Raw genomic sequence first — 16,900 nt, 5'->3', positions numbered from 1 at the left:
TCTTTTACTCTTTTCTCACCAAAGGCATCACTTCTTCATCTTTTCCTCAAATTGCTTCATAGCGCTTTTTGCCAGTGGTAGGGCCTAGAAGCAGAACAAGTTCTGGGGCTAATTTATGAGCCCCTTCCTGGCAAAGGGGTGGACATTCCAGTTGCTGAGAGGATCTCCTCTGTAGAGATGACTGTCATTGTCCTCACCATCGGGTCACCAGGCATTGATTATTTTGTCATCCTTTTACAGACTGTTTCAATCTTGGAGCAGCGACTGACTTTGACAGAGGATAAGCTGAAAGACTGCCTTGAAAATCAGCAAAGGCTTTTCAATGTTATCCAACATAAAAGTTAAATAGAAAAATAGGAACAGAGGCTTGATAAATGACCACATGTACCTGTGCTCAGGAAGGCAGTGCAAGATGGTTCCGGCAACTCGACCATGTACTCACTATCCTGGCCTTTCTTAGAAGGGCGAGCAACAGAACAAAAGGCAGAAAAGGCATAATTAACGACCAATTTAAATACACAAATCAATGTCAAGGACTAATTCAGATCATTAACATTTATGATTGCAGTAATAAAGTAATAAGTATCCAAGTGGCTCGATATTTTCCCCCATATTATTGTAAATGCCAGTTGTCATTTATAGTACAAATCCTGCCAGGAAAGTAACCAAATCTCCGAATTTCACTGTTAAATCATTTCAACTGATCACGTTCAGGCGATTGCTTATAGCAGTGGATGTGTTCCCTTCATGAACAACACGCTTGGGGTAAAGTAATACAGTTACCTCTCCTGCATCCTGGACTCAGGGAATGAGCTAGCAGTCTGGCTCATGGGTCTGTCAGCTCAGAAAAAACTTACTCTTCCTTAACCATGTCCCGAAATGATGATCTTATAAAATTCCCAAAGCACAGACTTTCCACAGCAAGAACACACTTACATACGTGACACAGGGCCGTGGGTTTTTCATTTATGCTGTACACGGCTTATCCTTTGCCCAAGCTGAAAGAAAATGAAGAGCTAGAAATGCATGAAGCGCACATCTTTGCCCTTGTGGGTGAGTGCCCGGAATGATTGGGGTTGTGCCCAGACCTGTGACCCCAGGTTACAAAGATGGCGCCAGTGTGATTTCCGTAGGCTCTGGTGCTTGAATGAGGCAACAGTGATACTTACAGATGCACACACACACATATGTCCACATGCTTCAGAAATGCTGCTGCACAGGGTGATTTTGGTGGCTGGGTAATAAGTACATATAATATTCACATCATTGTCTTCCTATTTTTTTTTTTTTTTTTAGTGAATTGTGATTTAAAACAAAATGAAAATGAGCCTGACATTCCAAAAAATGCTCAGGGTGATCTGGTTACAAATGAAGAATTTTGTTTTAGCTAAAAAAAAATAAGAGATTAAATTGAAGAAAAATGAATTTTTGCTTGCTTTTCTGTTAACCTAAATCAAGAACAAATGTGGAAGAGGGCAGTCTGTATTTATGCTGTCTGTAGGTAACATGGGGAAAATGCTATCTATGTTTTGAAAAAGAAGAAAAAGTCAAGTCCTATTTGTGTAGGAGTCTGTGTTGATAAATTTTTCCCAAGCAATTTCAATCATATCTATAAGGTGGTTTTTTTAAAAAATCACCTTGTTGTGTGTTTTAAGTGCCTTTTTATATTATACCAAGTGTGAACTTCTAGACATTTTCAAAAGTTTATAAAGACTAAGTGGCATTGTATTTTTATAACCTCGTTCAAAAGACTAAGAAATGAAATGTCATTCCGATTTTTGTTTACCATTTCTTAAGCTTCAAACAATAAAGACATTATACCTTTAAAAAAGTTGTGCCTTTCTTTCTAGGTGGTTAAAACCTTGACATACTAAACTTCTTATTTAGCTCAGTCACCTTTCATCGTGCATAACAGTCTCCTGGAGCATTTGTCCAGGTTTCTTGGGCCCTATCCAGTTTGTAGGATCATGGGGGTCAGTCGGGGCCCATCATCTGCATCTCTCAGAAGCTCACAGGTGCCCTAGCTGCTTGTCGGCCTAAGGCCCACACTCTAGAAACCCACGATGGAGCTATAGCCACTTCTTATAATGTGTGGTTGCCACATTTTTGCAGATATCACAGACCTTTATAAGAGATCCAAAAACAGTGGTGGTAGAAATTAAAATGCCTTGAAACTTTTTCAAGAGGGTCATTTTATAACCCCCTCCCTTTTTCTAAGCATTTGCAGATTCTCTTTGCTTTTCCTCTGATTTCCAGCCTCTCCTCCGCCCCAACCTGCATATTCAGCTGCCTCATCACCATCTCCACTTGGTGAGTAGGTGGCTCTGAATCTGTCCTAAACCAAACTCGGCTCCCCCCTTCCACACCACCTGCCAGCTCCTCCCCTAGGTCTCCTCCTCTGTCTCTGCGAGTGGCAACTCTCCCAACAGGCGCTCAGCTCAGGCTGACAACCTCAGAGTTAGGCTTGCCTGCTTTCTCTCACACCTCACATTCTATTCAGAAGATTTTGTCAGAATGGATGAAACACCCCGTCACTTCTCACTTCCTCCGTCACCTGCCAGGGCCCAAGCCATCGTTATCTCTTACTGACGACGACATCCACCTCCCTGCAGGTCTGCCTGCTGTCCTTGCAGTAGGCCAGAGTACTCACTGAAGAGTGAGTTTACCCATATGGCCCTTCTGCTCCAAACCTTCCAGGGCTTCCCATTTCCTTCAGCAGCATAAAGGCTCAAGCCTTGGCAGTGGTAATGTGACCCCTACCCCCTCCTTGTGGAACTCCTCTCTCCCCTGCCTTGGGTCACCCTCCCTCACTGCCCTCTGGCCTAGTGGCCTCTTTGCTTTCCTTTGAAGAAGCGAAATAGCTCCTGCCTGAGGGCTTTTGCACTTGCCATTCCCTCCACCTGGAACTCTCCGTCCCCAGCCCTCCTAACATTCCAGCCCTGCTCACAGGTTGCCTTTTCAAAGACATCTTTTTGTAAAAATATTTCTTTCTTGGGGCTCCTGGGTGGCTCAGTCAATTAAGTGCCTGCCTTCGACTCAGGTCATGATCCCAGGGTCCTGGGATGGAGCCCCACGTCAGTCTCCCGGCTCAGCAGGGAGCCAGCTTGCTTCTCCCTTTCCCTCTGCTGCTTTCCCTGCTTGTGCTCTCATTTGTTCTCTCTCTCAAATAAATAAATGAAATCTTTTATTAAAAAAAATTTATTCTTAAGCAATCTCCACACCCGACATGGGGCTCGAACCCACAACTTCATGATCAAGAGTTGCACACTCCACAGACTGTGCCAGCCAGGCACCCCTCCAGGTTGCATTTTCAGAGGTGCCCTCCATGACCACCCAGGATGAAATCATTCACTTCCATTCATTCCCTGCATGTCTCTGGTCCAACATAGATGACAATACCATCGCAATTCTGCCCTTTCCACTGTGGCTCTACCTTCTCAAAATGCAAGGTGCCGTCATCTCTAGATTCCCCCACCAAGCACATAGCAGATACTTGAGTAAATGAGAATTTTCATTTATTTGAGGGTTTTAAAAACATTTGTCAATTCACTTCCAGCTGAAAGTAGTTAAGACTAGGCTGGGTGGACTGGAAGAAGTAACGTAGGTAAAAATTTAGATGCTTGGGGCAGAGTGGGCATTGCTCTGGCTTGCTATTTGTTGTATGCTCAATAGGTACATGGACAGCCTTTTTTTTAAAGACACCCCCCCCTTTTTAAAAGATTTTATGTATTTGAGAAAGAGAGAAAGAACATGAGCAAGGGTAAAGAGGCAGGTATCATAAGGAGAGGGAGAAGCAGATCCCCTGCAGAGCAGGGAGCCAGACGTGGGGCTTGATCCCACGACTCTAGATCATGACCTGAGCTGAAGGCACACACTTAACCAACAGAGCCACGCAGGCACCCACATGCAGTCTTCAAAGCCAGAAACACCTGGGTGTGCATTCCGGCTTTGCTTTTCTCTAGCTGTATGACCTTTAGGAAAGGTATTCACAAAACTTCGTTTTCCTTACCTATAAAAGGTGAAAATAATAATTATGTTTGTGAAATGATTAGCACAGTAGCTGTCAGAGAATTAAGTGCTCAGTAAATGTTAGATATTAATGCTCTTTATTAATCATCTTGTTTCCCTGAACTGTATTTTCAAGCAATATGATTTCATATGATTTCAACTGTAACTGTGGGAAGGATACAGGTATTAAGTGCTAATGAATGAAAGCATGGTATTTAATCCAGAATTAATGTTTTCCTTATTAAAAGTACAACAAATAGAATAACATGTAAAAGAAATTAGCCTTCCATACACAGAAAACCTCAGGGTTCAGGCCAAAAGCAAGTCTCTGAGCAACTTCAGAGGAATTCAGCCCGAGCATACAAATGCCATAATTATCCTAAAAAGAGGCAGGGAAGAAATGAGAAGTGGGAGAAGGGAATGGAATGTGAACCAAGTAAGTGCCAGTGAGACAAAGACTTACCGGGAATTCATACTGTCCCTGCCCTTTGACATTTGGTAAACAAGTATCATTTGCTTTCTGCCTTTTCTTTAAAGACAAAGCAATCCAGAACCTCACTTAACCTTTCATTCACATGAGGAGCAAACTTGGTCTGTTGGTCTCAAAATAAATTCTGTGCATCTAAGAGGATTGAAAGATAAGCCCTCTATCCTTGGGTAGAAATATTTGGCTGCTGAGAGAAAAATGATTCCAATATTTGGAGGTTATTGACAATCATGTTCAACTCATGAGCAAATTCAGCAATAAGTATGGATGGGTCTGTAATAGATATTCAAGTGGAATTATATCTTCAATACATTGTATGCTTCACATTCCACTATGGTTCATACAATGTCATTGCCTGAGCCAAGTCACGAGGTTTTAGACTTCATGCACCAGAGGATTTATGAATGTACATGGAATCTAGAAACACTGTGTAATTGTCAGGTTGTCCTCCTCCCTAAGTCCCAGCTGGGACTCTCGGTCCCAATGGCAGCTTGGGCTCACTAGGAAAATAGGTTAGTGGCTTGCCAAGAGGCAGAAGTTAATGGGGGCAGAGAGGGTGTGCACAACTACTCTTTTTCTTTGCAAAGTACAAAAGTTGTCTTTTCTTTTGGGCCAAATCTCAAACATGTTCCTATTAAAAATAAAGGCTCTGCTTTGAGGGTCTTCTAATAAAGTAGATTTCACAACAAAAGCAGCAGGAGAACTAGCTCACTCATCTAAAATTTCTAAATTTATAAAGCAAAAAGTGTATGAGAGGAAAAGATGGGCAGAAATGCAACATAAATAATTGGGAGTATCAACAGCTCAGAAGTAGAATTTTAGTAATCCATGATATAGTCTTATACAAAACTAATGAGGCAGACTTAACATATGTACAAAGAACTACATGGAAAGATAAGCAAATTTTCTTTTTTGGCCAACTGGGTTTTTAAACAAAATTTGACCATGTTCTAGATTACATGATATAAAGGAAGTTCCGATGTTATATTCCATGTATACCACAGAGCAAATCATAAAGTTAGAAATAACCAAATAAAATGCTCAGTCACACAGAAAATACGGAAAAGAAAACTTGAAGTCCCGTAATACTTGGGGCAGTGAAGAAACTCCAAAATGTAGCCAAGAGTATTTTTAAACGCAAATAGAAATGCAACCCGTGAAATTAGATGGGATACCACTGAAACCATGAAAGTATGAGCCAAGGGTTTTCCTTAAAAATGTGATCATAACAAAGTGAAAGGAAAATATAACAAAGTTCACATAAAAAGTGGGGAAAAATAGTTGGCTCTTTGAAAATTTTAAAAGTTAAGCATTAACCAAAAGGAGAAGAAAACTTGTTTTATTTCAAAAGTAATTAATAAAAATGTGCCTAACTTAGACTTTGGTCCTTCGGGTTACCGTGAACATTTTTAAAGTAAATGTCAGTCACTCATAAGAGTGGAAAAATCGGGAAAACAAATGTAATAGGAATGTGATTTATGTCATTGTTCATTTCAAGATTTTCCCATGGCTCTCAGGTAGTGGCATGTGTGTACTTTTTATCTAGCCTTGTGTTGACCGGAGATGGGTATGTCAGGCTGCTGTAACTCCTTTGACACAAAGCCTTTTCTTGACTGTCATACTCCAATCCTTTTGCAGACTCCTGGTTTGGCATAAAAAGTGTGGCTAGGACAAACTTACAGAGTGGCACGTTGGCCTTCTGGGAGCAGGAAGAGTATTTTTAAGAACCTAGTGATGGGTATTAAGGGGGGCACGTATTGCAAGGAGCACTGGGTGTTATATGCAAACAAGGAATCATGGAACACTAAAAAAAAATTTTTTTTAATAAAAAAGTATTTCTCGGGACGCCTGGGTGGCTCAGTTGGTTGGATGACTGCCTTCGGCTCAGGTCATGATCCCGGGGTCCCGGGATCGAGTCCCACATTGGGCTCCCAGCTCCATGGGGAGTCTGCTTCTCCCTCTGACCTTCTCCTTGCTCATGTTCTCTCTCACTGTCTCTCTCTCAAATAAATAAATAAAATCTTTAAAAAAAAAAAAAGTATTTCTCTTTTGTCATATTCTTGGTACAAATGTGTGACTAAGAAAATTAATCACCTGCCTCATTCTAACCTCTGTTCCTTTCAGTGACTCAAAACCATGACCCAGTAGGATGAGAAGGGCACTTAATGATTTTTAAATATCTTTTCAAAATGATTTTGTGTTAACAAAAGGATACCTGTAAAACCTTTTTTAAAAAATACAAAAAAAAAAAAAAAAAAAAAAGGCAGCATGCCATCACTTTGGGATGAGACACGTCTGTATTTGCCCAGGATCCTCCTGTGGCTCAGAGAAAGGACACCGTAAAACTCAGATGGGAAGAAGCTGCGGAGCTCTGGGCTGGGAAAGAGAGAGAAGGTCCGAGACTGGGGTGAAGGGCTTCTTGCTCAGTCAGACTCCAGGATATCTCGCATCTCATCATTCTCAGGAAACACTATCTCTGCCTTAGGTTGTTTCCTCTGCTTAATCCCCAAAGGAAATCCCTTTGCTTTTCAGAGATAAAAAGTTAGTAGAACAAAGAGAAAGTCAGGGGAAGTGCCTGGGTCCCTTGCTCTAGAATTTCACTGAAGCCTTTCCAAGCCCCAAGGATAGACCCTGAGGGCCACACTGTTTATTCCTACACCTGGATTGAATATCAAGGTCTGTGAGAAGATGAATCATTTAGAAACCTGATGTTCTTGTAGGGGGCTGTTGCCTTTTGAGAACTCACTTAATAACAACTGTGTCAAAGGCAAAAATCACGTAAAAAGTTCAAAGTCGTTAAATCCTCTTTCTGCACTGCTTTCAGCGAGTGAGAGTGCCAAGCGCAGGGGGAGGAGGGTGTCTCCCTGTCACTGTGATGTTGTGATGTTGATCACTCTTTCTCTGAAAAGAAGAGATTAAAGACCCACAAAGTGGGGGCCATTGAAGAGAACAATTAAGGTGGCTTAAGGTGGCAGCTTTTACTCTGGGGAACACCTGTCTAAGACTTTCATCATTTTCCTTTCCAATTTCTCCCTAAACCGCGAGCGTCAGGCAAAAAACGCAGGATGGGATTTTGGACCAGGTGGGATCATGAAAGATGCATATAAAAGGAGTTGTGGCCAAGGAGGGTCCTGACTCGTTTCCAGTACACTGCGTATTCAGGAGAGCGTCTGTAAGCTGGGGGGCTTGCAGTGGGAAGAAGCAAGGGGAAGTCCCTATCAGGCCGATGGAAGAAACCAGAGGCGATAAAATCCTAGACTCCATTTATTCACCGTTAATATAAGCATTTGATGTCTTAGACTTTGGGTAATAATCCAATTGCTGTCCTACAAGGGGCTCCTCAGAACACCCCTCTCGGTGTCCTTGTACCTGGCATTGGTCAAGTTGGCCGCTGGCGCACCTGGCATTGCCAATTGGCGCCGGGCATCAGGTTCTGTTCCACCTCTGCGGCTTTTTGGTTTAGGTATCAATATTTAAAAATGAAACAACTGCTCATGAAAATCCAGGTTTCTGGGTTCTGTTCAAAAACGGGAAGATCTGGTACTCTATGATGGTCATTTACTCTGGATTCTACATTCCTTTAGTCCCTACGGGCGGCCCGTGTCACGTGGCGGCCCCTTCCAGCCACCTGTCTGCTTGTCTTTGTGGCCGGTCACTGCTCTGTCCAGTTGGTGTCAGAACAGTGGGCTTGTGTGGCTCAGGGGGCAGCTCTCACGATCCCGTGGACTCGGAAATGGTAGAAGCAAGGAAACAGCTTCTTATCTTGAGGAAACGGAAACGCAGGATAAATGTGTGCCAGGACCCAAGCCGTAGCCAGCCGTCTCCGCCCCTGAGCCAGCCCTCTTTCCACTGGTCTCTGCTGCCTCCTTTACTTTGTATTTTAGTTCAAGACAGTAAACATATTTCAAAAACCATCAGGCTTTCAAATAATCATATGTTCAGTGGGGAAAAAAAAAGGAATATCATTCTTTATGTACAATAGGACTAGAACAGTAGTACATAATGCATTGAGAGAAGACTTTGGGTAGGGGCCTTAGGAAATGCTTTTTCTTCTTTTTTCCAGACTTTCTTAAATAATGACATATTAACTTCTATAATAAAATAAAACTCTCTTGTTAAGCATTCTAAGTTCATTGAAGCAGCTGCCTTACCTGGTCATGACAATCCCACTTCCCTTTGCCGGAAACTCACTTCCTCGCTTCCCTTATAGCTCAGATTGGCCCATGTGCTGCTGTCCTGGCTAATGGGGTGGAAGGGGACGTCTTCTGGTGGCTCAGGATTTTCAGGACCTGCAGTCTGAAACATAGTTCTATGAAAATGTCAAGCAAAATTCTGGAGGCAGAATTTTATCTTCTAATCTTGAGGGAACAGACCCTGAACCCAGTTTTAGATACCCCAGTAAAGAATGTCCTGTGGAGGGGCGCCTGGGTGGCTCAGTGGGTTAAGCCGCTGCCTTCGGCTCAGGTCATGATCCCAGGTCCTGGGTTCGAGCCCCACATCGGGCTTACTGCTCAGCAGGGAGCCTGCTTCCTCCTCTCTCTCTGCCTGCCTCTCTGCTTACTTGTGATTTCTGTCAAATAAATAAATAAATAAATAAATAAAAGAATGTCCTGTGGTTTATGTAATTATGTTTTCTATTACTTGCAGCCAAAAAAGTGAACATTTGAACATTTGAACATATGAACATTTACATTTTCTTTCAGTTAATCCATGTAAACACATTATCCAGAGTTCAAGGGTTTTTTTGTTTTTGTTTTTAACTTCCTTTCTCAATACTATCTAAGTAAATTGAAATGAGAGTCAATATTTCCAATAATCTCATCCAGTGAGAAGGGGCTGTCAGGAGATGAATAGAAGGCTCTATGCCATATTCCGTTTAAGAGAATGCAGATAATCATTCGTTTTAATTCAGGTCATAGGTTTGGTTCTAACAAGCCTTGGGTTTCATGGGGCTGATTAAGTAGGGAAATCTTTCCATCGATCATTCCGAAAATGGAAAGAAAATGGACATTTGATTTCCTATAAGTATTCGCATGAGGTAAGTCACCCTGCGGATAAAACGGACACAGGCTGGAAGGCAGAGCTGCGAGAACAACCAGTGTCCTGAGGCCCCACTACCTTCAGGTGGTTCCCTTCAGCCTCCCGAATGGCTCACACAGCCTTGGGGAAGAAGAAAACCAGGAGAAACACAAATGTCACTGGAGGACGCGGAATCAGTGTTAAATGAGAGGGAAAGCCTTCCATGGCCAAAGATGTCCGCAAAATACCAAATTACACAAAATGCAGGCATCTGTAAAACATTTACAAACTAACGCATACTCTAAGTGTCCTGGAAGTTTGTCAACTATACTTAACAACAACAACAACAACAAAAACTACTTAAAATAAGGGAATAAGTAACTGTCCAGGGAGGAGCTAGTGTAGGAAGCATGATATAGACTTCTTTAATCCAAGGACCAGATGGGGTTTGGGTTTCGTTTTCATAGAACACAAATTTTTTTGAGGAACACGGTTTGGGAAGCTCTGCTGAGTCATTCATTTTCAGGTTTTACACCTTGGTGAGTGAAATAGCGCACAAGAGAAGACAGGAAGCAGAATTTCTTCCTTCCCAGACCTACCCAAGAGCTCTCAGAACTGCCAAGACTTGCTTAAAGGGAACTGTGCCATGCTGGCTGTGAGCTGTCCTCTCTCTCCCCTGGAGCTTCTAGAAGCATCCTCGTGTTCTGACTTGGCAGTTCTACTAGATACCAGGCAAATCGCACACATGTACATATACACGGTAGATAGATGCTCCCTATCTATATCTTATATAGAATAACATAGATATAGATATTTGCCATTTGTTTTATGGCGATCGTGAACATTCTCATTTTAAGAATAATGGTAAGTAACCTAATGACTCTTGCTTTCCAAGACTCTTTAACATTTCTCTTTTTTTACTTTTTATTTTGGAATAATTTCAAAAGTTGAAAGAGTAACATGAAGCCATATACTTTTATTGTTAAGATTTTATTTTTGAGTAATCTCTTCACCGAAGGTGGGGCTAGAACTTACAGCCCTAAAATCAAGAGTTGAGAGCTCCATCGACTGAGCCATCCAGGCGCCCCAAAGCCATATCCTTTTTATCCAGGTTTCCAGAGTGCTAACATTTTGCCACTTTTGCTTTATTATCATCTATGGATCTATCATTCTTTCTATATCTATCATCTATCCACCCATCTTCTATCCATCTATCCTCTATCATCTGTCCCCCCCACATCTATTTTCCAGAAACAAGAGTTGCAGACACGACACCCAATCCCACTAGAAATGCTAGTGTGTATTTACAAGAAGACAAGAACATTTCCTCTATAACCACAGTTCAGCCATCAGACAAAGGAAGCTCACACACAGAACCACCATATAATCCACCTACCCCATCTGGATTTCACCTGTTGTTCTGCTACGTACAGAAAAACACTTTTTTAGTCTTCTGGATCCGGTCCACCATTATGTGTCACATTTCCTTTTGATGGCTCTGTAGTATTCCTCAATCATTCTTTATCTTTCATGACTTCAATGTTCTTGAAGATGTCACACCTTTTTTTTTTTTTTTTTTTTTTTTTGGTAGAATTTCCCTGAGTTTGGTTTTGTAGACTGGGTTTCTTTATGATACTATATGCATTTTGCCAGGAATATCATGGAAGTGGTGCCGTTACTCTGTGCGTGTCATACCGAAGGACATGTAATGTCAATCTGTCCCATTATTGACAATGCTCTTCTTGATCTCTGGTCAGGATTGGGCAGGTATAATCTTTTTATTTTAAGATTTTATTTATTTGACAGAGAGAGATCACAAGTAGGCAGAGAGGCAGAGATAGAAAGAGGAGGAAGCAGACTCCCTGCCAAGCAGAGAGCCCCTTGTGGGACTCGATCCCAGGGTCGGGCAGGTATATTTAAAACAACAGACGAGGTTAAATGCTGCCATTCCGGTGTAAAGGTGCCTTTGCTCCAGCCCTGCAGGAGAAGATGAGAGAAGAAAAGAACACGGGCTGAAAAAAAAAGCACAAGAAAGTGTGCTGAGGACAACCAGGTTTTCTCGTTCAAGAATTTCCTTGATCGTGAAGGAGAAGAAAAATAGAGTTTCCCTTTTTCTCCCTGCTAACAAAAAGGGGTGTGTTCTGGTTGACACATTCAGGAAGTTTCAAGTTTTCTGTTAAACAGATTATAAGACATGTTTTTGCCATATCAAACCATGAGATTATTCTGGGTCATGTTTTTACTGCTGACTCAGTCATCCATTTGCATGAATCAGTTTTAACCTCCAAATTCATCCAGTATAATCCCAACATTAATAGTGCATATGTTACAAATGGATCAGAGAAATGCCAGCTCGGGGCTGGAATTTGAATTCTGGAGCAGCTGTTTCAAAGGTAAGTGGTATGTTGTGCGCAGAAGAATCCTCAGAACTGCCGTGGGGTTAGGGGGGTGGGGCGGGCAGCACGCCAGAGCAGGGGTCTGGGGCAGCAATCTGGTTAAAACAGGGATGGCTGTAATCTTGCCATTTGCGACGACGTGGATGGAACTAGAGGGTATCATGCTTAGCGAAATAAGTCAATCGGAGAAAGACAACTATCATATGATCTCCCTGATATGAGGGAGAGGAGATGCAATATGGGGGGTTAAGGGGGTAGGAGAAGAATAAATGTAACAAGATGGGATTGGGAGGGAGACAAACCATAAGTGACTCTTAATCTCACAAAACAAACTGAGGGTTGATGGGGGGAGGGGGGTTGGGAGAGGGTGGTGGGGTTATGGACATTGGGGAGGGTATGTGCTGTGGTGAGTGCTGTGAAGTGTGTAAACCTGGCGATTCGCAGACCTGTACCCCTGGGGATAAAAATATATGTTTATAAAGGGAAAAAAAAAAAAAAACAGGGATGGCTGGGGGTTGTTTTAAACGTAGGTCATAGGCAGCGCACTTTTAAAGCTTAAATTTTGTACACAGGTCCAAAAGGTAGTAAAATTGTCTAAATATGCTTTTTTATCCACCTTATATACTACTGAGAAAATGTCTATTACATATATCAAACAAGAGGATTATTTTTACTTGTAGTGAATGGCACAAGTCAATATGATCAACAGAGATTATGAGGTTCTTCCTGGTAAATTGCAGTTTCTCCAACTAGCCAGTCGCCATTATTTGAGCCCAACCAGTTGGTAGGTCATGATCCAAGCAAGTCTCAGAGCAAATAGGTCAAACATATGCCTACAGGGGCACCTGGAGGGCTTGGTCGGTAGAGCAGATGACTCTTGATCCCAGGGTTGTGAGTTTAAGCCCCATGTTGGGCATCGAGTTTACTTAAAACACAAACAACAAAATCAACAGATGCACACATTTTAGCTAGCTAATGCAAGGCAGGAGCCCTCATGGCTCTGGACAGCTCCCTAGCTGCGGCCATACAGGTCAACCAGCATTTTACCAGACAATCATCTTACCTGGGGTCCGCTTCCTGACACACCCACAGGAGGATTGCCTGGGTAACATCTGAGTGAGACCAGGCAGGAAGGGTCATCTGTGGAGTGGAAGGACCCCGGGCTTAAGAAACTCCAGATCTGAGTGGGCGTGTGCAGCTGACCCCCGGAGCGTGTCACCCGTGCAAGGTCAATGGGTCCTGTTTCACCGCTGCTCACTCACAATTTCCCTACAAACATTGTTTCTAACACTCTTATGTTCATCAACTACCCTTAACTGTTGACCCACAGAAGCATGCTCCCTACGCTAAGTAACCAACCCCAAGGTGCTGATTTCAATTAGGACTCCTCACATCTAATTAATCTCCCCTTGCATTGATTTGAGTTAATGCCCCCCCAACAAAGGGCCTATATTATTTTAAAATAGATTACAAATAAAAATATCACATCATTTTTGGTGGAAGTGGTTTTAGTGGTCATGGTGTGGCTGGTGGGGGCTATAGGTAAGAACGTCCCCAGCCTGCGTCATGAGCAGGGTTAAGTTCCTTCTGTGTAAGGAAGCTCAGGGGAGGCTGAGGCTGCAGGACACCTTGAGTCACAGACACACTACAGGTGCCACGTAGCACAGAGACATGGGCACATCCCCATGTTGTTGCTTTCTCATTACAAATCTCTCACTCTGCTTTTTACGGAAAAGTCAGAAAACACAGCCAACAAAAAGAATCAGCAGTCCATTATCCAATTTGGTGGGGGTTTTCAATTTTAAAACAGAGATAACATAGGTAGATGCAAATTAATATTTTTTTTTTACAAACATGGAAGCTATCCTTTTTTTCTAAATATATGGTCAATAGTTTTTGATAGCAATGTATGCCTTTGAAAGGCTGCACTAATTAATAAATTGGTTAAATATAACCAGTCTGCTGTTGTGAGTCTCTTAGATCACGTCTAAATTTTTGCTCTTACAGACAGCCCTGCCAAAGAATTCCTGGCAAAGTTCCTTGATCATTTTCTTGTCTTTCTTTCTTTCTAAGTGCTCTCTACACCCTACACGGGGCTTGAACTCACGACCCCAAGATCAAGAGTTGCATGCCCTACGGACTGAGCCAGCCAACTAAGCCAACCCTGATCATTTTCTTAACAAAAATTCCTGGAAGTGATGTTGCCAAGTGAAAGAGCATGCATATTTCAGTTGTCATTCTTTCTTTAATTCCTTGTCCTTAACGAGTATCTGTTTATCTTCTTAATACTTGCTTCCTGTTTCAGTGAGAAATAGATGCGACCAGATCTTTCCACTGCCCTCACCACTATATCTACCCACCTTGCAATATGGCCATAAGCCCCGCCCTCCCTTCTCTTGCAGGAGACCTGGCCTCCCAGGGGGGCAGAGTTGGGATACCTCTTCATTGTTTAAAATCAGTCCTTTGGGGATCTCTGGTCTCATAGCCTTAATATAGATGTGTTGACAAACTCACAGACAAATGTCACTCCAGTCCCAGGCTCCTTCTCCTACCTTCCCCCCGCACCCCAAATCCTACTACCCCTTGACACTGCAAATCTAGCATGCCCCAAACGGAATCCCCAGTCTTCCTCCACATCTCCTCCTCCTACCGAGGTCCCTATCTCAGTCAGTGGCAACTCCAACGAGGCCAGAAAGCTCAGAGCCTTGCTTGATCTCTCAGACTACCCATGCAAACCTGCAGCAAATCCCATCAGGCACACTGTCAGAATAATTCTGGTCTCACACCACAGTCACCATCGCCCTGCTCTGAGCCCCCAGAACGTCTTGCCTGGATGAGTGAAAGAGCCTCGCAGCTGGTCTTCTTGTTTCTGCCCTTGATACCCTGCACCATCAGAGGGATACCATTAAAGAATGTGCCAGATGCTAAGTCTTCTGCTCAAAATCAGACAATGCTTTCCATGTCAGGATAGAACCATACTTCTTGTAAAGACCTTTGAAATCTCACATAATCAGTCCCCTTGCCTTGCTAACCTCAGGTCCTGTTACTTCCCCTGCCGTGCCTACTCTCCCCCTACTCAGGCCTTTGCAATGCTGTTCCTTCTGCATGAAAAGCATTCTCCCCTGACACTGAAAGCCTTCCTTTCTCACTTCCTTTCAGTCTTTGCTTAAACACCACTTTTCTCTGAGGCCTTTCTTGACACTTACTCATAAGTCACTCCCTCCCTGGTACCCTTGCTGGACTTCTCTATTTTTCTCCAAATCACTACATATTTTATGCATTTCCTTTGTTGCCTAGATCCCCTCATTAGAATCTAAGTGCCATGAGATTGGCTGCTGTGTCTCCTGTGCTTGGAACAACCCCCAGCATGGGACAGGTGCTCTATAAATGTTTAGTGAATACAGTTTTCAAAAAGAAAATTAAAAAGTAAAATCAGAGAATTTGGGGGGAGGGGCACCCATAAATTTAAAATGGCATATTAGCCATGAAAAGGAAGGGAGTGCTGCCATTTTTTTAAAACAGGGATGGACCTTGAGGCCATTCTGCTAAGTGAAATAAGTCCAATGGAGAAAAACAAATGCTGTATGAGATCACTTACAAGGGGAATCTAAATATACTGACAGAGAGACACCTGGTGGCTCAGTTGGTTAAGCATCTGCCCTTGGCTCAGGTCATGATCTCTGGGTCCCGAGATGGAGCCGCGCATCACACTCCCTGTCCAGCAGGGAGTCTGCTTTTCCCTCTGCCTCTGCAGCTCCCTCCACTCCTGCCCTCTCTCTCAAATAAATAAAACCTTTAAAAATAATAATAATTTAAAAATAAAAATGCTGATAGAAGAGGGAGTAGAGGGTAGTTACAGGGACTAGTGGGCGGGGGAAGTGGGGAGATGTTGGTCAAAAGGCAGAACTTCCAGTTATAAGTTCTGGGGATCTGAGTGCAGCATGGTGATTCTAGCTAATAATACTGTGGTGTATACTTGAAAGTTGCTAAGAGAACAGATCTTGAATGTTCTCGCTCCCAGAAAGAAATGGTAATTATGTAACATGATGATGTTAGTTCAAGTTCTAGTGATAATCAGTTTGCAAAATATATATTTATATGTCATTTTGCAAATCAACACGTTGTACACCTTAAATTTATATAGTGCTTTAGATCAAGTAGATCTCAATAAAGCCAGGGGGAAAAATCACCCATAACCACACTATCCAGAGAACCATCATTTAAATGCATACAAACACCATTCTTTTTCCTAGACATAGTTTTAAAGCCTGCTTTAAAATTATTTGTATGCGTATAATTTAAATTTTAAATACATAGCCGCATATAGCCTTTTAGAAATACCAGTCTTGCTGGGGGTTTATGAGGGTCCCTTTTGACATCTTCTCCTCCAAAACTTGATCTTATCAGATTTTTTTTATGTATAATCCAACCAATATAAGTTTGACTCTGATCTTAAAGTTTTTCTCAGCTGATGGCTTTCAGTGGCTTCCTGGGTTCCCCTGTCACTTTAATCGCTTGTCGCTATACACACACGCAATGCCTTTGTCCCTAATAATTATAAGGATCCAAGGGAATGAAAATTGAACACTCTTGCCAGAGAAAATTTTCAGAATTTGAAAATCTAACTTGCTAAAACTGAAGGAGCCTGATAGTTTGAGTCAGGATGCATGGGTTAGGATGCCTGAATTAGCCAAATATGGACAAGAGCTATTATTTCCTAGTGGATATTTAGGCAACCGTCATAAACCATAGCTGTGTCGTCAATGACTATGCATCGTATGCCTCCAGAGGATGCCACTTACACTGACCGCACGGTGAGGTCGCCCCCTGGAGTTGGACAATGTGATACCCTCCGCAATGGAGCACCTCACTCTCCTTGCCTGGGTCTCCTAGAACCCGTTACACCTATTACTCCATTGTTGTATAAACTGGCTGTTTTCTTGTTCCTCACCCCTCTGAGGAGAAGGATCATGTCATGCTCAGCTGTATC

The 16,900-nt window shown here is 42.6% G+C and overlaps 1 protein-coding gene across 3 annotated transcripts in view; it reads left to right on the top strand.

The window, feature by feature from the left end:
• POC1B (POC1 centriolar protein B) overlaps window positions 1-1,831 on the top strand; it is a 102,306-nt gene extending 100,475 nt beyond the window's left edge. For all 3 annotated transcript variants that reach the window (XM_047740779.1, XM_047740777.1, XM_047740778.1), the window contains one exon: window positions 241-1,831. In XM_047740779.1, coding sequence (XP_047596735.1) covers window positions 241-345 — 105 coding nt within the window. In that variant the 3' untranslated portion in view covers window positions 346-1,831. The remainder of the gene's footprint in view (window positions 1-240) is intronic.
• Window positions 1,832-16,900: the final 15,069 nt, after the last annotated feature.

Source organism: Lutra lutra, chromosome 8 (genome assembly GCF_902655055.1).
Source record: "Lutra lutra chromosome 8, mLutLut1.2, whole genome shotgun sequence".
In the NCBI taxonomy this organism is placed as follows: domain Eukaryota; kingdom Metazoa; phylum Chordata; class Mammalia; order Carnivora; family Mustelidae; genus Lutra; species Lutra lutra.
This window is presented reverse-complemented; position numbering and strand designations above follow the sequence as displayed.